This window comes from Zootermopsis nevadensis, unplaced genomic scaffold (assembly GCF_977971745.1).
Source record: "Zootermopsis nevadensis isolate Lab colony 2312 unplaced genomic scaffold, Znev_1.0 Znev_ptg000012l, whole genome shotgun sequence".
Lineage (NCBI taxonomy): Eukaryota > Metazoa > Arthropoda > Insecta > Blattodea > Termopsidae > Zootermopsis > Zootermopsis nevadensis.
In genome coordinates this window covers 5,942,307-5,968,519 of record NW_028259144.1, presented here as the reverse complement: position 1 = coordinate 5,968,519, position 26,213 = coordinate 5,942,307, and the positions used below count along the sequence as shown (strand labels likewise).

Genomic DNA, 26,213 nt, shown 5'->3' with positions numbered 1-26,213 from the left:
GACTCGGCCGGGACCTGGGACCTGGCAGCCCGTGTGTGTATATGTGTGTGCCGGGTTTGTCTAACCGCCTCCGCTTTATAGCTGTGTCCAAAGGGGGCAAAGCAAAGAATAGATTTCAGGGTGTTTTGCGGGCACAAACACATTTACAAATAATTGCAAACGCAAAAATTATAGAAGGAAATACGAAAGGTGTGAAGTATTGTTTAGAAAAATAAAAGAGAGTGGGAAAATTGAGAAAGTGTTTAATCCCTGGAACTAATTCGTTGCGACACGCACGCATATATTAGCGCAGGCGGTTTCGGATTCAGAGAACTGACTTCTTATAAGATCGTCTCGGTAAGGAAGTTTAAGAACGTTAAGAACCACGGCCGACTCCAGCGAGGAAACCGTCGTACCTACGGGCAGCACCGACACGTCATCAACAATCGGCGGGTCGTTGTTGGGAAGATTACCCGGGCCTCTGCTAGAAGGGCTGGCATCTACAGCCCCCTCGTCACCCCAGAGAGTAGCCTCAAATATCCGCGGTTACCTGGCCAACAAGTTCGAAGCTGCCATCCCTGACACAGGTAGGTCTAAGTCTCAAGAACTACTTCCGCTGTTCATTCAAAGAATATCAAATTATGTATTTCCGATCTGAAATCACACATCACGCCACGTGTGTGTGTAAAATGCATGCAGAAAATAATAAGTGTTTATGTTTACACTTGCATTCACGTATCGAAGTTGATTCAAGTTGCATCGTTAAATTTATTTATTATTTGTGTTCTTTGACGTCATTATCTGAGACTAAATAGCGCTGAATAGTCTGATTTTCCAGCACTGATTGAAGAAAACCACTAAAAGTTATTCAGGGCTGCCAACCATTCCGCCGCGACATTCGGATACAGCAATAAATAATTCACACTTTGCACAAGGGACCTGAATAAAAATCCCTATCTATTATTAATCTTCAATAAGTGATCAGTTTAATGCTCTGACCGTCTTTATTTGAGGAAGAATGGCATAAGCTGCAGACCTCAGAACGTCTTGAGCGGAACCCAGAAATGTTTTGGATTGAGGACAGAAAAGTTTCAGTCATCCCAGTCGGAAAGCGAACCTGGCAATTACATAAGATACTGAATTTACACTGATTAGTTAAATAATATTTTGAAGAAACTCTAACAAAAGTCTAAAGCAAAGATATTTATTAACTAACAAATTCACACGAAGGGCGAGAAGACGTAATTTTACAGTTTTATTTTAAGGAAATAAATTTTATAATTAAATATCGAGAAACTTATATAATATATAACAACAGCATATGTCGATTTATTATGTTCGAATTTGCCTCAAATACCGGTTGAGAGTAATAATTGAAAACCATGAAACAGCAAAGTCCTGTACATTAATACGTATATTATTAGCAATTTTTTTCATTAAAGAACATCAAATTACAACAAATGAATGGTGTCTAACCTTCATGACTCTCACTGCTCGTTGGAAAGATATGCGGTGACGATCACATACCTGAAACACAACAACAATTAATTTAATTAATTACTCAAGTCAGTTCACTCAACTCTCAATCAAGTACATCCATGTTAATAACCACATTTTTTCTACACGAATAACTAAATCATGACCTTCAGATCCATTAGCTATTGGGATAAATATAACAATAATAGTTTTCTGTGACTATTATAGCAAGATAGCCACGGTGTTCTAGCGGTTAGACCGCTGGCCTTGTAATCCTGGGGTCTCGGGTTCGATTCCCGGCGGTGCCCGAATTTATAACTTGTGTTGGGCAAGGCCGTGGTCTAGGCAACACGGAGATTTCCTCCGGGGGCTTCCCCGGTTTCTCCGTGGCATCCCAACAATTACTCCATTCACACACAGAAGAAGGCAATGGCAAACCACTTCTGGATCATCTGCCAAGAACGTATATGAACAGGTCCCAGTCCGAGAAAAGGATCGAAGGATCCTGTTCATATGGACCTGTCGTCAGACAGAACACTAAATAAATAAATAAATAAATAAAATAAATTATAGCAAGTAGACCTGATAAGAAACCTCGTAACTGATAAAAAAGCCAAAGATACAAAGAGAAAGTTGTGTCTGTGCTTAATTAAACACTACTCGATGTCGGCGTGTGGGAGAATAAACGTGTAGCTTTAAGCCTTCTCACCCTCGGCATCAGACGGAGGGGAACGGTCAGCTTCGTGTTTCGGCCGCTGTATCCCCGGAGAAAGAACCCCTGGTACATAGACCCCACTGCGTAACAGACTGGGGCAACCCGAGAGTCAGTATGGAAGCGGAGATGGTGATGGATTAATCCTTTCGTTTCATAATACAAATATATATTTTAAGAATAATTTAAAATTAAAAGCTAAAGGAAAATATTATAATATGAAGATGGTGGTACATGCTGTGTAATTCTCATCATCTAGACATTAGTACCAACGTTAAATTTGAACATAAAAGATTAGGTTATTCTGCATTCCGTTATAAGCACGTTTTATAATACAAATTAACAGCCTCCAAGTTCTACTCTCTTCGTATCATATGCGTGTGTGTATAAATGTACATACAGAAAGTTCCACACAAAATGTATACACATTATATTATCGAATATTAACCTTGTGTGTATATATACATATTTCTTGAGACACGCTGTATATGGCTAGGAATATCCTATACAACATTCGGGATTTCGTAAAGGAATGTCAGAAATCGTTGCATTTTGAGAGAAGGTCGTCTCCGTTAGTAACACAACGACAGACTGTCACATAATTATGACTCAATAACAGTTTAATGTTCTTCTGTGAAGTGGTTGTTAAAATTTTGTGATACAAATAAAATATGTAATGGCTCAACAATTTTTCGCAAAATTCTCCATTACCAAGTTTGATCAAAATTGGTGTAACCGTTCTCGAGTATCATTACTCGGACTGAGAAAACGACATTAATCGGAGGGCCGGAGGTTTGCGCACGAGCATAGAACCCATTCGTTAAAACATTCCTGGTGAGATCTGACATTTTACGACGTCGACTACGAAGATGTCTATCTTCTGGAACGTTGCTCTGTGTAGTCTGGTAAAAACTGACCGACGTTTCAAACATGCTTACTTCCTGCATCATCAGGGCCTGCAGCATCGCCATGACGACAGATGCTGTAGGAAGATCGGAAACGCCTGTCAGTTTCTACGAGACTGCACGGCGCAACGTCCGAGAATACACATTCGTGTACAGTCGTCTTCAACGTATTCTTGGCCGTGCAGACTTGTAGGTAGATACCAAAGTTCAATTCAATTCAATTAATTTATTTACGTGTTTGCCAACAGCAAGAAGCCAATAACAGGCAAACAAGTTTCTGAGTAACATAACTTCCTGTCGCCATCTTCAGGGTTATGACGTCGTTTGGGCTGAATACCTGAAGATGGAGGCAGTATGTTTCTCCGAAACGCCGGCATATATCTACAAGCCCACATGGTGCTAAATACTGAAGACAAACACCAGCATCTTCACCGCCGTGAGAACCTCAATTATCACATTCCTGGTTTATTTTAAAATGACAGGATGATTATTAATTGAAAAGGACGTGGAATAACAGAGAAGTGGCATATTTTATGGTACCACAGTTTTTCTGGAGAGAAAGACGATGAACACGAGACACCTTAGTCAGGACAGAATTTCTGGACCGAAATAAAAAAAAGACTCCCGGACACAGAACGGTATCGTTTATCACCAGACCAAAGCTTCTGGAACGACTCCTGTTTCTCTGGAACTGGTCTGGACAAAGCGAAAACAGCAGGCCACGTAGTCGAAGGCCTGAGCACGTAAGGAACTGTGCAGGGAAAAGAAAATGACACGGGGGCGTAGTCCCCAGGGCGGGGGATAATTGAGTTGAGTAGAAAGAGAGAAAGGGGCTAGATGGAAAAACAGTGGCGGTCGTGTGGGGTTGAAGGAAAATGGGGGGTGACGGAGTGAATGAGAAAACTAAACTAATCTGAGGTGAGACACACGCGTAATATCAAAACGATCGAAGCTGTAAGAAATCCGAACATTAAAGTCATCTTGGAAAATCGTGGCTTGCGGCAGATAAAGTGCACTGATGTTAGACCAGCCACAACAATTTGCCTCGGCCAGGGCAAATATATTCAACAAACAAACAGAACAAGTTAGGATACGTACGCGTAGTGTAACAATTCAGGCGCTCTCGCCAGTCATGGAATTTTGACCTGTGCAAATAGCAATGGTTGTCCGGGCTTACACAACCATACAGGCATGCTGAACCTAACATTTGATAACTGTAATGTGAAAACGAGCCTAAAAACTGCAATTTCTATGTAAAATAAAACAGATACAGATTACATCCGTTACCTGCTGTCTAGCCTAGAAATTTTTGAGTTTTATCCCAGCATAAAAAAAACAAAAAAACAAAAACAAAACAACAACAACAACTATAGACAGAGTCAGTACAATGAGAGTCTGGTCACAGGTGTTGTCGTAGGCGATGTCCTGATAACGTGCTGGCAGACCTTGCCTATCTATCGTATGCCTTACGGTGGTTAGTATTATTGCCTGAGGAAGACAGAGAGAAACCTGTACTAGTGTCACTTGGTCAAACACAGGTTTCAAGAACTATTGTGTTTAACAGGAGTTTCCGTGTCGATAAACTATCAAGTAAGTGACTGTGGGGAAAAACAATTGAATTGGGAGATAATATCGAAATGAAGATGGCTGTCTCCTGGGTTGTAGCGCCGTGCAGTCTGATAGAAGTTTACCGACGTTTCAGAGGTCCTTGCTACCTCCATCACGAGGGCGATGTCGGCGTACAACACAGAATACAGCCATCTTCATACTCGCAGGGAACTTATTATATTAACAAGATAAATAAATATTAACAATTCTAATACATGAAAGAGTTAATGAGCGTTAGAATATGGTGATTGTATTCCGAGTAAAAGAGGATTAAACTCTTATCTTATGACCAAAGTAATCTTTTCAGAAATAAGACCATTTTTAAAAATTTAGATATGGGTTCAATTAGAATGTGTGTCAGAACGTAAGATTCATCTTTCTGTCGAAATAGAAAACAAATTCGTATCTTGATGTGGTATACGCGACATAGAATAAGAAAAATAATAACGAAATGGAATATTCTCGCAGAGACGCTTCTTGCAATTTCCATCGCGTAGAAATAATATCCGTGGGGCGTGGTGGTTTCTGCTGTTGCTGCGGAGAATTTTAATGGAGGAGTCAAACACGGAGCTGAGGTTATGCTAATTTAAAGACAACAGCGCCAGACTCCAGCACCCTGAGGCCACTATGGGGAGTCCAGCGCTCCCTTACATCATGTTTCTAAATTAACGTGATCAAATTGGAGGTCCGCGGGCCACATACGACCAGAGACCAGGCCAGCGAATGTATTTGTAAATTTGTTACTAGCAACTACAAGTTCATTTATTTTATTTACTCCGAAGAATTTTAAAAAAAATCGCCATTTTTAACCCGCCTGCTGCTCTATGTGTATCACACGTGCTATTGACTTTAAAAACTCTGCTGTAAAACAATTTATCTTGGTAAAAATGTGTCAGATGAAAGCTTCTGAAAGAGAAAATTTAAAATAATATGTAAGTCCGTAGTAGATTGTGTAAATTTTAACAAATTTATATGCGAGCAGATAATTATGTTTTTTCTGGAAGGGTATTATTAATGATTACAAAAATTGCTATTAGTTTAAGAAATAAATACTAATAAGGGATTCTTAGACCTTGGGATCAATGGGAAAACTATTCTTGGCCCAAGAGAAGAGAAACGCTCGACTACTCTATTCTAAATTAACGGTGTAGCAGAGGGTGCCCGAGACAGCAAAGAGACAAGGCAATCGATTTTCGATCTAACTACAAACATTTTAATGTTTAAAACTTCGAAATTTTTCCATTAATTTCAGACTTTATTAGATTGAACCGATGAGGGATGAAGTGGCAGGATACTGGAAAAAAACTGTGTAATGAACTTCAGAATGCTGACCATCCACCAGATATTCTTTGGAAAATGAAATCAACGATGAAGTAGGTGGGGCATGTAGCACACACGAGGAAGATGAGAAATCTGTGAATTTCGGTTGAAAAAACTGAAGGGAATACACTCGAAAGACCTAGGAATAGATGGAAGGATAATACTGTAAAGGTCTTAAGGAAATTCTTAAAAAGTGTATGAATCTAATTAATCTGGATCACGGTAGGGACCAATAGCATGTTTTTCTACAAACAACCTGGTTCCACAAACGGGGGGGAGGGGGTTACTTATTGGTTAGCGACTGTTAGCTTCTCAAGAAGGGCTCTGCAACATACAGTTAGTTTCTAGACTTCGGAGACCTTGGCATAATATTAAAACGAATCTTAAATAAACACTGTAATCCCATCTCTTAAAACGTACGTTTTACGAAAAGAATTTTAAAATAAAGGAAGTATATTGTGTACCCTCACATCAAATCTATATATTCAAGTATAAACTAGTTTTATCTACATTCATGAAACATCTTCATACTTTCATGTTTCCTTACGTTTTATTTTAATACGAGCGGACACCGCGGGCAACGTCCAACCAATGCAACACGAACCACGACTTATTTTTTTGCTGTTGGTTTCTATCTGACATGTTTCGGAGGCGAGAAAATAAAGTTACGAAAGGAATAACTTAAAGGAAGAAACGAGTCAAGAGTAATGAAGAAAAATAGGACGAACAAACAATGTGAATGACGGAGGAATACGGTAGAATGTAGGAAGGCGATAAAGGCGCATAAGGATCAAAGGAAAGGAAGAAAGAAAGAGAGTAATTGATAAAGACAGGAAAGAGATAATTCATTGTTTAATTTCAATAGTGTTTATACAGAACTTATTGCAAAAATACTGTAGTGGTGTAGTACGAAGCTTTTAAATGTTTTTAGGAAAGAGTGTACAGACCTAACCAACCCTCTATTTATATCCCCTGCTGTGTATGCAATAATAACGAGCACGTGATGTGGAATGACCCTTCTGTGCTGCATCCCTTGGTACACGCCGGCTGACGCCCTTATAAAAATTTCACACGACTGCTAAATATTTCAGAAGATAGCTTCAGCTTCAGCTTCCGCATCTGCTCTTTGGCTGAGTAAACACACAAACACTGTACATCAACATGACTCCCCCACACACCTATCACACCACCAGTACATCTGCAGGAAACTCATGTTATTCCCAAAACAGGTAAGGAACATGCCACTTACGAAACCTAAAAATAGTAGAATTTAAGGTTCTCGTGGTGTCGAGTATGAATCCTGTGGGTTTCACAAAAGCGGAAAATTCTTTAACCAGCTAAGCGAATTTTAGCTTCAAATAGATTTCATTCTATGGAGTTAATTTCCTAATTAATTGATCAGAAATTACAAATAAACTTTCAGGGTTTATCTTATTGTTACAGCGCAAGGAAGTTTGGTTCTTCGGCACAATACCTGACGTTTCAGTGTATATTTCAGATTATTAGATCTATTTTACTATTCTAGAGTTGTTATCAAGCCTAAAATTATTAATTATTTACATTATAACCATGCAAGTTAACATCCTAGCTGATAACATGACATAAGGAAAGTGTACAGAAATAAGATTATAATATTCAAGTTCGCATTATGCAACGTTTTACGTCCAAGAATTGCCAGGAAACGTTGTGTTTGATCATATTTTATTAATTCAGAGCTCTGCACACAACCGAATAAATGTGATTTGTGATTTATATTAATTAATAAATATCTATATATTGTAAAAATTCCGCTTATTATTATGGTCTAGATTTGTTAACGATTTAACCGCAGATTGCCATCGATATTGCTATATTAAACTGATTTGTCTATTAAAATCCATTATATTCCTGGTCTGTTATCTGATTTCACTCTATCAGTAGGAGTAATTGACATTCTGACTCCAATATCCTTGCGTTTTTACAATAAAGGCCTAAACACTAATGACTGCATCTTTTGATTTTTATAAATCTTAACTTTCACTTGATATTTTACACAGCACACAAGTATATATACGCTATTTACTCAAAACAATAAGATTTCCATTAATTAGTCACAACGTGGGGTTGATGATTTATAATCTTCACAACGATATATCGATATATAATTATATAAGTAACAAGCACGCAGTTAACGCCAGTAGGCTAAGCCACGGAACAGTTCCTCGCAGAGTAGTGGCAGGCCTGCTGAACTTCCCTCGCGTATCCCTCCGCCACACCGTGTTTGCGTCAACCGCTTATTTATTCATGAGACACCTGCCATGCACTCAGTTACGGATCGTAAGAATCAAGGGTGTGGTACAGCACTCGATGTGTTAACAATAAAATAGTCCGCTAAAAACGCTCCGTGTGTTTAGTTTAGTCCCGTGTACAAGAAATGATTCTAGTATTTAAAATTTCCCTAACTGCAATTTCAAACGTTACTCGGAAGAAATAACCGAAATTAACATAATGGAGCATGCCAAATTTGAAATATGTATACTGATTTTATATCGAAAGAACGCACACATTTCTACCTATCAAGCCCTTAGAATTACGTGCTACCTAAAACAACAAAATTATTATCATTATAAGTTTACCGGGTCACCAGTTTATATACAAGTGTTCCATAAGACCACGACTAAAGGAGAAAGCTTATTTCGTAAAATACGCAAAAAATATGTATTTATAAAGGTAAAAGTTGTTGCAATTCATGTGTTTCAAATCTCAAGTTTTGTTACTTTTTTAAAGTAATTAATAGTAAAATGTTACGGCGATGTTGCCACGTTGAAATCACAGTTATCTCGCTAATCGCAGTTTTCCTGGTTTCGTTCACCCCGTGTTTCCCTACTCTGAAGAAGACATCCCCCTTTCGCTATCATTCAGAAGTTACAACATCGCGGTAACGGCTCATCGTAGATAAAAAAATATTCAAATTCTTGAGATTTAAAACACGTGATTTGCGAAAAAAAATCCTCTTTGCATTTTCCGTATTTTGACAGATAACACTCATTTTCCACACCTGCGGACTTATGGGACACAAGGTATATAAATTTTATGTACATGAAAACATACATATGTACACGAGGGAAAGCCAAAATGTACAGACAATTTTAGTTTGCCTCAAAATTTAACGTTGGTTACCAGTGAAAATGTTGGCTTACATAAACAATGAGATCCTCCCCTCATTTGCAGCTAGACGGTTTTCATTGTCTATTTTCTAGTAGTGATAAAACTGTGACACGTTTTACACGGCTTCTTTATTAGCATAAAGTACCAAAGAAGAAAAAAGATGTACGACCCAGTATTTATTTAGTTTACCTGCAGAAGATATATCGAGCCTTGCACCTGCCTTTAAAACTATTGATCCAGCTTCGCCAGCGAACATTAAATATTAATAGCCAAAAGCTTTAGCAACATCAACCACATCTGATCAACTCCTTAACCTGCCCACCCGTAGGTACAATTCTATAACAAAGCCTTCAGCTGCCTCACGTTATCACACATCATAAACACATATTAGTGTCTACTTCTGTGACCACAGATAGCCCCGTTTTAAGTTTAAAATCACTTTGACACTTCCAGTCAAACCTAAGACTTTATATCAAAATCCTATTTTCAAGATTTAAAACAAATATTTAACCCTTTACAGAAAAAATCTTTTTAATAATATTTAAGAATTCAGCCCGTACCTCAAAGAAAAAGCAACATTTCCCCCACACCTAAGACAAGCTGGTAAATTCTGTTTATTACCAGAGCCACACGAAAACAAACGTATAAAGTGCAGTTATTGATTATTAAAGTAGTTAATCATATAAAGAAATGTATTTTAATGATTGTAATTTCAGGATTTCTATCATCAGTAAATTACGACTAATGAGGCATTTAAAATCGATAGGGACACATTTGGGAAAAAAGCCTATATATAGGCCTACTCACATTTAAAGTACACTTATCAGCTATTGTAGCAGGACATATAATACGTCGAGGTTTTAAAATAAAACATCTCTTTTTACAAATACATGAAATTTATTTGGCTGTGTTGGTCGAACGTTGTTACCAGATGGTATTATTCACAAGTGGAACACGTCATTTCTAAACTACTGTGTAGTTACTCACACGTGTAAGCACTCAAAAAGCATGCGTTCTCTTATGTAGCCACTCACGCACTGATCACGATACGTCGCGTGACAATTTTTCGATCAATCACGTACAGTACGTCACAAAGAAATGACGTAACAGGGTGTTAAATCTCTCGGAAAACTTGCCTGACAAGTAAGGTCGTCTACAAGAATAAAACTGGAAAGGTGAACTCAAGCGGAGTACATACACCGTTAGAAGGCCAAAAATTTAGTCACGCAACATATATGACGGTCCACAGACAGAAACTACTCTTATTATACCTTAGGCCTGTAGTTAGCTAAATATTTGTCATATCCAAAATATTCACATAAGAGCAATATATTTTATTTAATTAGATTAACTAATTTTTACACAAAATTCTATTCTTGAGATATTTTATAATATTTAATTTGGAATTCATATAAACTTGAAATTTTATTTTAAACGTCCACATGAAAATTAAATTATCTCAACAAAGTTCTATCACAGACGCCCAAAGCCAAATTCCATCAAAATTCGTTAAGTAGTTTCGGAAAGTAACCATGCATTAGATAGTTTTTATACAATATTTTTATTTTCCGTCTATACACAAAATTAAAATAATTGTTTAAAATTATTTAAAATTATAACATTCTCAGTAGACACTGCATCTTGTTACATTTTTTGTATCGACGACATGTTTCAATGTGTATCACATCATCATCAGGTCTATCAATTTTAATATATTTTAAAAACTGTTGTACATTTTGCGTTGCGTTTATTGATTATTTTAATTTGTTTAATTTTAAGTTTTTTGTCTCTTCCTTTTGATTTGGAGGTTGTACTTGGATGTTTTATATCGGGTTGTAATTGATGTGTTGTGTGTCCGATATTAAGAGACGGTAAACAGTTTAAAAACAGTAAAAACTGAACATAGCAGTGGGTACTTTTGACAACAAAACACAGGCATTTAAGAACAAATAATACCAGAACTTAAAAAATAATTTCCTTTGATGACGGACGTACGTCAGCCATGAATGTAATAAGACAGAGACTTCTAAAACCAGAGCACACGCTCCTACGTATGCTTCGAAAACGTCCTACAAAAATAATATTTATATGAATATTATGTAAAATATAATAAAGCAATGTGAATTATTTTGGCTCAGGATCCAGTTTGGTCTCCACTACGAGTGGCCCACTCAGCGGTTTTTAAACGTCATCTAACAAATAGCTAGCTAATAGCCATTCGTTCCACCTATAAGATAGCCAGTAGACAATTAAGCGTTGTTAAATAAACTATAAATAAATAAGCAAATAAATAAATCAGTTAGCTAGCTAGTCAATTAATCATTAAATTAATTATTCGGTTTTGTCCGTCTAATACAATTATATTTAAAATTTAAAATTTACAAATAACATAATTAAATTATCATTTTATGTTCCATATTGAATAATCGATTTACATTTGGAACATTTTTACAACATGTTTCGGTTTCATTGAACCATCTTCAGGTGTAAAATTATATCAATAATATTTTAAATTTTAAAAAATAATTACTTTAATATTTGATTCACAATATGACGCAATTATACTATCAATTAATCATGTTTATCTAGTTTTTATCACGTGACCAAATGAAAACGTTAACTGCTCAAACAGCTACTAACTGCAGATATTCCCTCAATTTGTGACAGAGTCTGTTTGTTACGTCGTTAGCTAGTCTGTTACTCAGCTGACATGATAACGTACATAAATTATATTGTAGATTATTGCGAGTGCATCGAAATACAAATATCGCAACGATGCGAACATCTGTGTACAAGGATAAATTTTTGTTTCTCTGCAGGCAAATAATAAATAATAATGTGATTTTTTGTGCTCAAGATTCACTTTATGGTATTAATTTTTTAAAACTGAACTTTGAATAAACAATCAGCAACTTGAGTCCTTTTACCCCGCGGTTGTTGGGTAATGTAACACTGTCGTACCGTGCAATATAATTGGATGCTGGAGGCAAACTCACCCCCCCCCCCCTCCAACCATCCTGGTCTTTGTAGAAACGTTCATCTAATTCTTTCTTATTTCCTTTACTACTGGTCGTCCCATCTGGGTCTCCGAAAAGAAAACTCAATCAACGTACCTGTCACATCCAGCGCCAACGCGGCCAAATTCAATTACAATTTCAGTGTCTCCGTCTTCTTATTCGTTACCCTGTTCGTTTACTCTCAACAGTTCTACAGTACTACAACCCTCAATCCACATCTCCGGTCACCTGCAGAGATTCATTTCCTCTTTCATTAAGGACATTTGATTGCTTCATGTGACAATATTCTCTATAAACACAGGAATCTCTACGGCGGACGAGGTATGTAGCACGCATGGGTGAAAAAAAAAGAGACGCGGACACAGCTTTAGGATAATCTGAAGGGAAAATACCATTTCAAAAATATAGCACAGATACGAGAACAATATTAAAGTTGAAGATTTCTGTCTTCTGGGTTATTGCGCCGTGTAGTATGGTAGAAGTTTACCAACGTTTTATCATCGCCCTGATGACGGAATGGTATCTTATATGTACCATTTTCTTTAACAATCTGAAACTCTACGTTTTGAATTTGTAGGTTTCATATGATTCTCTCTGTAAACAGGGATTCTTTCCTTCAACAGCACTGATCAGTTGATATTTGTAATGGTTAAATGTTGTGTTTTCTTCGCGGTACGGATTAAATTATTAAAAATTATTCAATAATCATTATGTCTGGAACGTTTCGGAGGCTGGATCTTTCTCCGTCTGCAGATATGAAATATGAACGAAAATGAAATATCTACTCACCTAAACAGAACACAGCAACAAAAACTACAATAAATATTCCCAACTGAGCATTTCCTAATTCTTACTAATTATCAGAAGATACAGTCATATCCAGCCTCTGAAACGTTCTACAAACAATCACTACTTTAGATAATGAACAGAGTCTAAGGAAGATTTCTATATAATTATCAATACAAGCATTCATCTTCACTCGAAAAATTATATCCTTAGTGTTTGGTAAGAAGAGTTTAAACAAAATTATATTAAGATGGCATCCTTCTTACTGAGCATCAAAGGTAATGTCAAGAAAGTTATTTTCCCGACAAATTTTCGAATGAACCTTGTGATTCGGTTGCCTGGACCATGTTCAAAGCATTACCGAACTTTCTACATTAGGATTGTGGATTATACTGTTCAAAAATTGTTTTGGTTTGTTTCTGATGGTCTCACTATTATATGAGAAAACATTTAGAGATTCGCTGAATTTCTCTTGCAGTGGTTGTTCACGGCTGACAAGAGACAGCGTTCATGACGGAGTTCAACACAAAATATTTTACTGTGCAGTAAGAAACAAATAGCTCTTCAGCACAATTCTGGATTCGCCACTGACATCTACCGAACACGAAATTCAACGACGTACAACATGAGGTCGGGTGGGAACGAGTTTTAATTTCCTCCAAATTTCTCCTTCCCAACAGACCCATACCAAAATTTAAATACAACTCGTAACTGAAGTTTGAGCGACATTTTTGTTTCTCAAAAGAAAAGAAAAAATTAAATCATTAAAGCAGAACCTAATTTCTCTTTTTGTCTCTGTATTTTGAAGGTTGCCTGTCACCCGCCTGTTCATTGTTGACCGCCTGCCATGACAGCTGGCTAGATTTGGTTTCCGCTTCCGGCTAAAGGGGATGATGATGCAGGCAGCGACATCTCGTTCCCATCCGACTAACCATCGTGCCGCCACCATCGCAACTACTGCAGGAAACCTTACACTAATAATTCTCCCACCGTACCACCATTAACTATTACATCAACAAGTAGTAGGAACAGTATCACATTCATAAATTAGCAACAAAATTAAACTTCATTATCTTGAATAATATGTTCTGTTATGATCACTGCTGAAGTAATTATCAAAACCCCATATGGTAACACTCAGAAAAAAAACATAAAGCGAAATAATACATGAATATATGCATCATTACACACACGAAAAACAGAGGAACGAAGCAGAAAACAGCGTGTAGATAATAGGAACATTAAGATTCTACTAAACATTTTCCACACGGAATATCTAACAGTAAACTTGACCAATCATTACACATCGCAACCAATCACGACGTCGAATCCAATCACAGCCTGCTTGAAATCTGCAATCAGATTCTCCGCCATGACGTCCATTCCGATCATAAACATGGAGTTCGGCGAACTGAAGGACTTGGTGTGGGCGAAGCTGCAGGAGCCCAAACTGCAGCGCAAATTGATCTTGGTCATCGTGTCGATAGCTCTACTGCTGGACAACATGCTGTACATGGTCATTGTGCCTATAATCCCTGATTATCTGCGTTACGTGGGGGCATGGGGAAAAGAAGAATCGTCGGAAATTTCGATCGAAAACGGGACTGTGGGGCTAAGTTCAAAACCAGTACCTCGTGATCATCATGGCCAAGACCAAGCGACTGGCGTACTTTTTGCTTCTAAAGCAATAGTTCAGTTGATGGTAAACCCTTTCTCTGGGGCCCTCATCGACCGAATCGGATACGACATGCCCATGATGATTGGACTGACCATTATGTTTCTTTCAACAGCGGTGTTTGCGTGTGGGCGCAGTTATGGATTACTCTTCTTTGCGAGAAGTCTTCAAGGCGTGGGATCAGCATTTGCAGACACGTCAGGTCTCGCAATGATCGCCGATAGATTCACAGAAGAAAATGAACGTTCTAAGGCTCTAGGTATAGCCTTGGCTTTCATCAGTTTTGGTTGTCTTGTAGCACCTCCATTCGGTGGAGTGCTGTATCAATTCGCCGGCAAGGAGGTCCCATTTCTAATTCTGGCTTTTGTATCGCTAGCTGACGGTGTGATGCTTCTTCTAGTTATGAAGCCAATAAAGGAACAAATTGAAGAAAGTCGACGAGAACGACCTCAAGGTATCCCTATCTGGCGCCTATTTATAGACCCGTACATAGCCGTGTGTTCAGGGGCTCTCATGATGTCCAACGTAGCCTTAGCATTCCTTGAACCGACAATATCACTGTGGATGGAAGACAACCTTACAACAGATAACTGGAAGATTGGAATGATATGGCTGCCAGCATTTTTCCCGCATGTTTTCGGAGTTATTCTGACGGTCAAATTAGCCAAACGGTATCCTCAGTACCAATGGATGATGGCAGCTGGGGGCTTGGCACTGGAAGGTCTGTGCTGTTTTATCATCCCATTCTCTAGCTCCTACAAAGTTCTTATGATACCCATCTGCGGAATCTGCTTCGGCATTGCGCTCATTGACACTGCCCTGCTACCGACCCTCGGATACCTGGTTGATGTTCGCTACGTATCTGTCTACGGCAGTATATATGCCATCGCTGACATCTCATACTCGGTGGCGTATGCCATTGGCCCCATCATCGCTGGTGGAGTGGTCGAAGCCATTGGATTCACAGCGCTCAATGTAGGTATCGCCTTCTCGAATCTACTATATGCACCTGTGCTCATGTATCTCAGGCACATATATGACTTTAAGCCTCTGAAGAATGAAGCCAACATTCTGATGTCCGACCCTCCAGATAAAGAATATCAGACGTATACTATGCAAGATCAGAAACCGGTAATCGGAAGTTTAAAAAATCATCTCGAGTACTCTAGGTTTTCCGATGAGAACACTTCCATGTCTAATGCTTATTATCCCGACGGTCAGATAACGCAGATGCAGGAAACTGATGTTGATAAAAACATGGCAGAAGGACCTAATGGCTACCCATCTGGTGGCAGTAACTATTACCCTGGACAACAATTCAGACAAGATCAAAGTAGCCAACAGCAGCAACAATATGCGCAGCAGGGCTATCAACCACAACAACGCCAGCAACCCAGTTACAGCAACGTGAACACCCAGAGATCCGATGAATCGTCAAGAGGAGAGACAAATCCCTTCAGGGCACAGGGAGCAGGGGGAGGGACGGAAGTGGGAGACAAGAATCCTTTCCGCCAAGGGTCAGGTTATTAAAATAATGCTATCCCAGATAAAGAAAGTAGAATTTTTTTTCCAAATATGGTTCCCTTCCTATATGCCTATGCCATGAAACTGATTCCGAACTCAGAATTTGAATTATTTCGTGTGTTAGACCTGTTGTAGGCAAATTTGTAATAACTTACCTGCCGTTAGCGTGACAACAAGATGTTCAAAAGTAAGCTTTAGCCCTATTTTAAAATTCCGGATCGTCATAATTGCGTCGTGTCTCGTGTTGTACTTTGTGTGTAATATCTACGGTAGCACCCATGAAATGAATATTATGAGGATTAATGTTACGGTCATACAAGAAGATATCATTAACAGTTCCAAAAATCATTGTTGGATTACATCAACTATTTTAACTTATCCTGTAGATGGACTGTGTAGCGACTAATAATTGGAATTTTAGAACTGTTACTCGTCAGGAACACACGAATTCAACGTCCTCAATGTTACAGAAAAAGCAAAACAAAACCTATTACTTAGCAGAGACGCTAGATTGTTATCTTATCTGTCTATTCTCTTTCCCAGAGGAAAATTACAAAATAAAGTCGCTTACGGAAGTCGTAATACTAAAGCATTTGTTTATTTGAACATTGTAACCGTTTACTCAACTTCAAATTACTTAGAATAAGTAGGCTCTGTACACTTGTTATGGATTTCGAAAATCTTTAGATTAGCTGTAACATATTCTAAGATATTTCGAGTTGAGAGAACGCTTATAATTATTTCCAGACAGACCCTTCATTCCATAAATTTGAATAAAAATAATTTTTGAATGGGAAACTTAAATATGTGTGTCAAAGTGGTGTTCTTATTAAAACAATAAATATCTAGTAACCTCTGTCTGATTATATTTACTGGAATAGTACTTTTGCAGAAAATTGAAAGTATCTTCAATTCTTCACATGAAAGTAGTTGAATGCATGTCATGAACAGTTAGTGAAAGTGTTCTTATATTCCTGCACCTAGCAAGAGAGACGATGGAGGGACAGTAATAAACAATAAGCATGCTGATACTACATAATATAAAATTTTATCACTACGCAGAAAGTAACACCTTTCAAACCATTCAGACGTCGAGATTATTCCTGCCTGATGCACCATCATAATATACAGATTATAAAGTATGTGTTAGCATAAGAGTAAATTCAAGAAGAATTTTTGTACCCAAAAATAAAGAATTGATATGTAACATAAAATAATGCTGGTATTTCAAAAATTATTACAAGTAATACATTGGAAATTATAATAAAAGAGACTCCATCTTCATAAACGTTAGTTGGATTCCTTCCGAATCAATTTCCCTTAACCAACGTTTTTCTATTATACGTTTAAACAAAAACCTAATCTACCGAAATCTGAGTTATTTCGTTAAGAGAATTTGGAACCGTATTTGTGGTGATAAGTTTAATCACATTATGTAGCAAATTGCAGAAATTTCGGATTAATGATAGTGATAGACTTACGAAGCTCATCTTTTAGATTCGGCAGAGTTTGTGAGATGTAATATCGTGGAAAAATAGACTGTCGTAAATAGGTGAAAGAAAACATAGAATGAATTTCAAATGCGTAATTACAATTTTTTAATTAAATACAACAGATATAAATGCAGACCCTGGAATTTTACAATTGTGTAAATATATTCCATTTTTTATTACTATCACGCTCGTATGTTGAACCCGATTATTCATTATGTTCCATTTCATTGCATTACTTTGCATGTCAATGAATCACTCATAATATTAAACACACAAAGACGTATGCATATCACAACGCATTATTTTAAAAAAATAAATGGATATGTAGAACTGTATCTGAAAATTAAAAAAGACATCTCATTACTCTTTACATAAACGTAGTAGTATGCGTATGTGCTGTGTGTATGTGTATATATATTTATGTATGTATTGTACATGACTCGTGTTATTAATGGCCTGAAACACATGTCGTGGAAGAGTGCAGTATGTTGCATCGAGAAATGAATAGCCGTCAGTGTAACCACAAAAATGTAGCTGAATATGTCGAATTTATTTATGAATGTAAGGCGTTTGCACACATCCACCAGTAACTTGTGTTTCTATTCATTAGATTGCCTCCAGCAAAGTTACCCAATATGAATGTATTTGTATTTGTATTATAATAGGTGTAAGATTTTCTATGATGAACAACCAAGGTAAAACACATATCAAGTACACATATTTAGGAAGAAGTTGAGAAGTGAACTGTTCAAATATGTGATAAATGAAGAGCAGAGTGGTATTGCTCTTCTTAAAATTATAGATTCTAATTAGATATCTCTTGTTAATATGTTATAGTTAGTACTGGCGATCTGTAGCATTAGTATGGATAATATATTCCTAATTTCGGAAAGGGATAATGAATTGATTTCACAATCTCCAATAGAAATAGGGAAGTTTTTATTATATTTTTCACTAACGTTCAGAAGACTTGCTGTCAGAGAAAATAATTAATCTAAGATTCAAGGCCTTCTAAAAAATGGACTAATTATAGAAAATCTGATTTTAAACACTAAAGTAACTATGTTGTGGGGTTTTAGTGGGGTTTTGCAGAAAATGAAACACTAATCTAATTTTTTTAATATTAGAATTGACTATCGTTTTAGCAATGTTAATTCAGTGAATATATTTTGAGGGGTTAAGATAACAAGGAACACTTCACACGACTGGTTTTCTGAAGCCAAAATGCACTAGCGTTTTTTTCACAAATTATGTCACTGCCCTTACACACTTTACAAGGCTCGTGTATCCGCGATCCATAAGTAATCTGAGTAGCAGAACATGGCCAATCTATGGAAAAGTACTATTCAGTGTAACACTTGAAATGGGCCATTTTTTGAGATAATTCCTCTTCACAAATTAAGCACTTGCACAAATTGCGTCCATTTATATAATTTTAATGTAATTTGTACGTAAACTATAGAAGAAGGCTTGAATTTATGACTTAAACATATATATATCAATGCTGTGATAAAAATAAGCCTCTTTATTTTTTCCACCCTATAATGCAGAACAATGATAAAGCCTTTGCTCTTCTTAGACTCTTTCAAAAATTTAACTCTTTAACTAAGGATTAGGGAAGTTTAGTTTTTACAAAACGACGTAAAGCACGGGAACTATTAATAGAATAAAAGTAAAATGTTTGGGAGTGTCTTCCTTATAGATCGCTATTGGAGATTGTGAAGGTTTTCATCGTTGTTATATTATAGATTGTTCCTTGTGCACTGCGTTTATACATCTGTTTATGAGCGTGAATTATTTTTTTAAACATACGTTTTTAATGTATAGGCTATATATATTTATCAGACTATATTTGGACCAAATTAAAACTATTGTTAACATATCATGTTTTTCTGTTTTCTGGAATGTATAGATATTGTCACAATTCCCTTAAAAACTTCAAATTTTCAAACTTACAAAGTATCCATGACATTTTAGAATAGCGTAAATAAATTCCAGATTTAAAAGTGTTATATTTATGTGTATGTAGTAATGATGGTTTCATCAGGTAAATATATCGAAGTGAGAAAAAAGTACTAAATATATGTGTGCTATGTCATTATTACTAAAACTTATTTCTTACATATCATCGTCAATCAGAATATATAAATGATGAAAGTTATTGTTCTGATACCAGAAGAAGTTGCTCAGATCTGTACTATAGAAGAAACTGCAGTATAACTATTACTTAATCGAAGTTATATCATTGAGAAATTTTATTCATATTACCCTTTGGTGCCATATTGCATCACATGTATAAAAGTACATTATTCTCCTCTTGTTTGATATTTATCAGCAATAAGCCGTTTTAACACGTTACCATTAGATGTGAGAAATTACTTGTACTTTAATTTTCGAGACTACTTTCGTATTCTTCATAAAATTTAGACTAATATAATTAAGTTGAAATCATGCGAAGGAGGATTATATTTGGTTCCAAAATCTTTCCTCTTTTGCAATTATTTTATGATCATGGGTCACTTTCAAGTCCAAGCAATAAAATACTTGTAAATGTTTTTAATCCTATCATATAGCATTAGAGGTCCGCATAGAACACATATCGCATGATATTATGTAGAACTGTAAATACATAAAAGGAATAATTAATAGAATTTTAGGACAGACTGAAACCGCTTTATATAATTCAGCCATCTGAAATTCAATCCGTTTACAAGTCCTAGACATGTCCCATTAGTTGCACTGAAATTTCGAAAAAAACTCAGAAATTAATGCAGGACATTTAGACGTTGGTGCGAAAGCGAGCTTATGAGTAGTTAAGCCGTGGAACATTTTGGCTGTTTGAAGAATGTGATGCCTCCATTATTAGGGATGGAGTGTGTGGAAATGTTAAACCATATAAACAATACCTTTCCCAACACTCCTAAATTTGTCCCAATAGAATGAATAATTCTATATTCTACACATGCTACCTATAAAATTTAATTTTACATAATTTTTCTGCTGAGCGCTATGAAAATATACCAGCACAACCCTTGTAGTCCTATAATGTGAAGTTTGAATATTGATGATGAGAGCAAAACTAGTTCATCCATGTATTAAAAAAGTCATTTCATAAAAATAATTCGCCAACTAAGAACATGTGGAATGGATCCTCATTCGTTTGTGCAAGAAGTGGATATCAGCACCAAAGTATTATAAAGATTGACTGTGAGGTGGTTGTATTATAAATAAAATGGAATTACTCGTACTTAAAATTGCTATTAAACTGAAGAGCTTATAGTAATTACTAATAACTTGCTTTTGTGAGCAAAATATCTAGAATTTTTGCTTCAAAGTCACTTAAAAAAGTAAACCAAACATATCATAAATATACCACAACCCAACCAAGACATCGAAACTAATATCACTTACTTAACACTGATAGAATTATATCGTGCCTAGGGGAGTTCATTAAACAAAACAAATTAAATGATTTAAATTGACGGTATTACTACCAATGGAATTTTTTTAGTATGGCGTAATATTAACAAATATAAATTAGTGTATGCACTAGATTATTGTATTTTACAATTATATAATCCGAATTGAAGAACTTTGAACAGTTTGATAAATTAATGTAAAGAATTTTTATTTTTAATAGATTTGTTGTTAAACTATTTACATGCTTCGAAGTGCTAAAGTTTAATATTGAACTACAAGGAAATTAAAAGTTGCATGTTATTTTAGTGGCATCTGTTGACTACAACATTCTCCAAAACTGTAATATTACTGCCTTCTAACTAAACAACGTACGGAACTACTTTAACAAATCCAAGTTTAGACTGTGAACAATTCCGCGTGTCACTGAATTAAAACGTTAAACACATGCAACTATTTTCTTTGATACACGTAAAAAATATTATTATATTTACAAACTCCAAAGAGAAGGCATCATAACAATTGTGACGACTAGTAACAAAAGAGAAGTTTGTGCTCTTTAAAGTAGCAACTACATTAGTTTATGACACTAAGCTGTACGTTAACATACAAATCATAATTACCCTCAAATTTATACAAAAGTTGTAATTACTAAATTTCATTTCGCAACAATATTTAAAAATGAACTACTGTACTTCAAAAAACCGTGTACAACAAATTGCGTAACTATTAACAAAACATTTTGTCTGACATTTTGACCATAGGAATTAAACCGTACCTTAACATAAAAATTCGTGTTTTGATGTAATTAGATCAGACACAAACAATGAATTTGAAATGACAAAAATATGATTTTTAAGTTATAAGAATTCGAAAGGTTAAACGTTACCATGTATCTGGATGTGTAATACATTTATGTTAAGCTTCCTCACAATTCTGTATATATATTTTGCGTAATTATCAATCTGAATACCTATAACTGCTACAATTTAGTATTTCCACCAAAAGGGATTCTTGGAATTTACAACGATTCTGAATTTCTAATATCACATTAATCCTGTGCTTTTAGAATTATAACGATTCTGTATTGTAATAATGGCAGATGACCAGTTATCAGGATATCGTACCAATGGAAAGCTGATGACGTTAGTTCTGTGTATTCAGTATTACAGCAATATAATATCAAACATCCAGGACGGAAAGTAGTGGAACAATGACTGGCACTCCTACTTCATATTCGAGACGTTCGGAATTCTAAACCGGGGAAATTACTATCGTGACTAAAGTTTTCATGCTTTAATTAATCTCTCTGGAAAAAGCAGAGAACGATCCTCTTCTCGAAAGTGCCGGAATATAACATTAAAATAAGTCACAATTTCCTTTAAAATCAATTTTAATTTATTAATCAACTTATCACTCTTGAGCTACTGAGAGCACCGTTAAACAAATAACGAGTGAAACCGAATTGTAATCAAGGACTATCGGTACAAAGTGACGCTATTAAGAAAATTACGAATTTTAACTGACTCAAATCTCAACATCTAGCATTTTCACGACATGTTATGTAAAGTCACATAACTCATAGCCATTCAAACTCCAAATGTTCAAAAAATTAATTCTGGAATTGAATCATTACGCTGATGTTGCCGTAAGAAAGTGACCACTGATTTAACTTACATTACCTAATAACGGTAAGAAGTGAAATTATATGGCCCGTTGTTAATAGCTTCTTGAACACTGGTATTATATGCAGAATTCCGAAGAAAATCAATCGATCCTTAACAAACCTTCGTACAGAGTATTATGCATTTTAACTGACGGACTCCATGCATGGGCGTATTTCTTGAGAATTTAATATTTTTCTCAGCGAGTCACGGAATTTCCAGCATTTTACGTAACCACAATTTTCATCATCGTGCTCACAAAATCCCGCTAACGGTTCCCATTCTGGGCTATAAAATTCAAATCTACACACAAAGAAGCTGTTTTCCATACATCTTCATACTTTTCTCTCACGTATTCGTAGGTCTTCCAAGTAATGTCTTTCCTTCAGGTTTGCCAACCAATTTTTTTACGCATTTCTCCTATACGTATTACATGCTCCGCCTATCTCATTATTCTTAATTTGATAACCCTAATAATATCTGGTAAGAAGAACAAATTATAAAGCTCCTAACTTTGCAGTCTTTTTCCATTGTATCCCGTCATGTAATCCGTATGATCTCCTAAAAACTCTCTTCTTAAAAATCCCTCATCCTCTTTCCGCAATGCGATATACCAAATTCCACACTCATATAAAACAACAGGTAATAATATAGTTTGAATAATTATTTTAATTTCTTGAATTTTTAGACTTCTGACGGTAATACAAAAGACTCAAAACTTCATGCTAACAAGCACTCGCCGAATTTAGTCCCTTGTGAATGCAATCATTATTTTTTAACGTCGTACTCATGCACGTGAACTCTCCCACAGTATCAAATGTTTAATTGGGAACCTTTATATAATAAAGTCATGTAGCCTGTTGACTTAGTTTTCTCTGCGTTTAATTCTAGACCAGCTTCCGTATTACCGTCTAACAAAACTTCTGTAGTATTAAATCTTATTGCAGCAATACGTGACGCGAAATACTTCTTTATTAACATAGCCTGCTTTTTAATAAGAAACGTAGGCTTGTGATCAGAGAAATTCAGAATCTGAAACTGTTGATGTATCCGAATAGTAAAGTTATTTTAAAATTCTTTTATTGAGAAAGCACAGATTAAATGTATACATCTACAGTGTCCTTTTTAAATAAAATTTTTAAAAAAGAATATGAATTTTTTAATTTTGAGTGATAAATGGTTTTGTAAGCGTAAACACAATACCTTGATGGTAATTTAATTTAATCTGTTAACTTTCAAAGTAAAACCGAAATTAAATGTCACTCAAAAATGAAACATGTTTCAAAAATTGTTCAAAATGTTCGCCTGCGACTTCAAGGCACTTCTGAGGAAACGTTTTTGCTGTATGTTGGTACAATGCATTCCAGTACTCTGTAGAAGTAGCTGGTAACACTGGGCATTGCCGAAACGACGCCTGACATTTTATACATTTCTTGTAAGAAGCTTCATTTTGAAACAATTTATTTCATTTTCACATTGAAATTATTGCCAATTAAACCCCCCATTTCCTGTATGTATTAATCTCACATTATTGTTCAGTCTTTCAGGATTTAACGCACATTAGTAGGAACATCTTTACTCAAAATGATTTATGTTCCAGCGACGTTAGACATAATCTTCCTGAATCATTCTGTATAAATTACCACGTAACTATATTTTAAGCTCTTTTATCCAATTACTTTATCTTGAACCCATGTTAAACTGATGACAATTAAAATGTCAACACTTTTATACTTTTGAGCCATTTGTCCAGTTTCGATTATTAGATTTTGTTGTGGCGAGAAATCATGAAACACAATAAAGCAGTTGACAATGTAGAAGAGATTAGTGGAATTGTCAAAGGTATAATAAATCTAAAACATATAATTCTGACGTAACGTTTCACGTGTACTGGATTTTATTTCTACATCAGAAATATAAATGCTATGTCCCTCAGTAACATTCCGTTCTCCTGCTTATCATTGCACTGGAATTACTTCTATTTCACTGTGTACTGATTGTAAGAGTTAATACTTACACAGTCGTCGTAGATAACATAAAAAGTAGAGTTAAAAATCCTTACGTATGAGATGATCAGTGTATTGATGTGATAAATAACTTCCAGAACCAAAGCCAGTTCTTGACTGTTATGTACGAGAATACGTGGAATTATTTTGTGTTATTCTTCTAAGTGTATGGAAGATCATTATTGGAAATGCTTGTTTCAAATATGCATGAATGAACTCTTGCATTGGTTAACTGGTAATAAATGCAGACTGGATAAATAAAATAATGATATTGTTGTAGCTGTAAGGTTGAAACACACTCTGTATATTCCTTAGTATGGTAATGTCAAGAATAAATTATGGTGCTGTTAAATTTGACGTCCTTGTACATCTATAATTATTAAATTTAGTCATCCTATTCTGTCCTATTTTCATGGTTACTTGCAGATTATCCAGACGAATTTTCGATATAACCATTATTATTACTGTTAACATAAAGCCATTTAAATTCTAATACACGAGCGCGACAATAAAAATACGCTAGTTATTGTAAGTGGGGCTTCTGTTAAGTTGATTGGTTACATATAAAAAAACATTATTATAATTAGCAGTCTCTTTAATCCTACGTATGCATTTATACAAATTTTTAATTTCTGGACATTCGACGGCTATCGTAGCAGAAAACATGTTCAAATAAAAGTAATAAAAAGTGGCACAAATTAACTTAATTTATTTTCTATAATACACAACCAGGGTTCCTTCTCGGCAGAGTGAATAATTTAACAAAGTTTTCAAACTGAAGTTAAGTAATTACTTTACACTGATCAACACCATGTAAAGTTGGTAGTTTAAAATTTCGTACTACTGACATGTTGATAGTAACCGTTCTGAGGGAGGCAGTAGTTGTACAGAATGTAATGTACACGTAGTTTTAACTTCAAAAGCTTGGGGGGGGGGCAATCAAACGTATACGTTGACATGATAGAACCCTCACTTTACAATATAAGGAAAACAAACTAAGAACATGTACTTTTCTGGCTGATTAGCCCAATAAGCAGAACTTTACGATTAAAGTTAGGAGCAATTAGGATTTCGGAAAACCGTTCAGCGAATGAAAAATACTTCAGACTCTCTAATACACTAATCAAGCTTGAACTTACAAAGGCAAGGAGCGACGTTGGAATGAGGTCTTTGTGTGGGCGAAGTAGGTGAAGAGTATGGGGAAATTCTGTGATGTAATTTCGTGAGCTGTTCTGTAATTAGGCTAATTTGTAACCTCCCCTTCTCCTGTCTCCCTCAAATCATCCCTCTAAAAACCCACACGACTGTAGATAAAATAACTAACTGGCCTGGCGGCGAATGCAGGGTTGAATAATGGATTGGGGGTAAATGATACGGGGGTGAGTGGGACGCGTGCCCTTTTAAGCGACCGTCCTAGTCATACGGGAAAACAACAACGCAGTGTGCCGTACCTACCGGCCCCGGTCGAAGTAGACCGAAACTGG

At 35.9% G+C, this 26,213-nt stretch overlaps 2 protein-coding genes across 2 annotated transcripts in view; both read left to right on the top strand.

The window, feature by feature from the left end:
* Positions 1–426: 426 nt before the first annotated feature.
* VAChT (Vesicular acetylcholine transporter) lies at positions 427–25,086 on the top strand. The gene is made up of 2 exons (XM_022069868.2): positions 427–566; positions 13,759–25,086. Exon 2 carries the CDS (start codon positions 14,323–14,325, stop codon positions 16,153–16,155), a length of 1,833 nt encoding a protein of 610 aa, XP_021925560.1. The 5' UTR covers positions 427–566; positions 13,759–14,322; the 3' UTR covers positions 16,156–25,086.
* ChAT (Choline acetyltransferase) overlaps positions 437–26,213 on the top strand; it is a 104,863-nt gene continuing 79,086 nt past the window's right edge. The window contains exon 1 of the mRNA XM_022069869.2: positions 437–566. The gene's annotated coding sequence lies outside the window, so the exon portion shown is untranslated. The remainder of the gene's footprint in view (positions 567–26,213) is intronic.

What these genes read in the sequence shown, in the direction of transcription:
- VAChT (XM_022069868.2), top strand. Translation starts at nt 14,323, where the DNA reads ATGACGTCCATTCCGATCATAAACATGGAGTTCGGCGAACTGAAGGAC.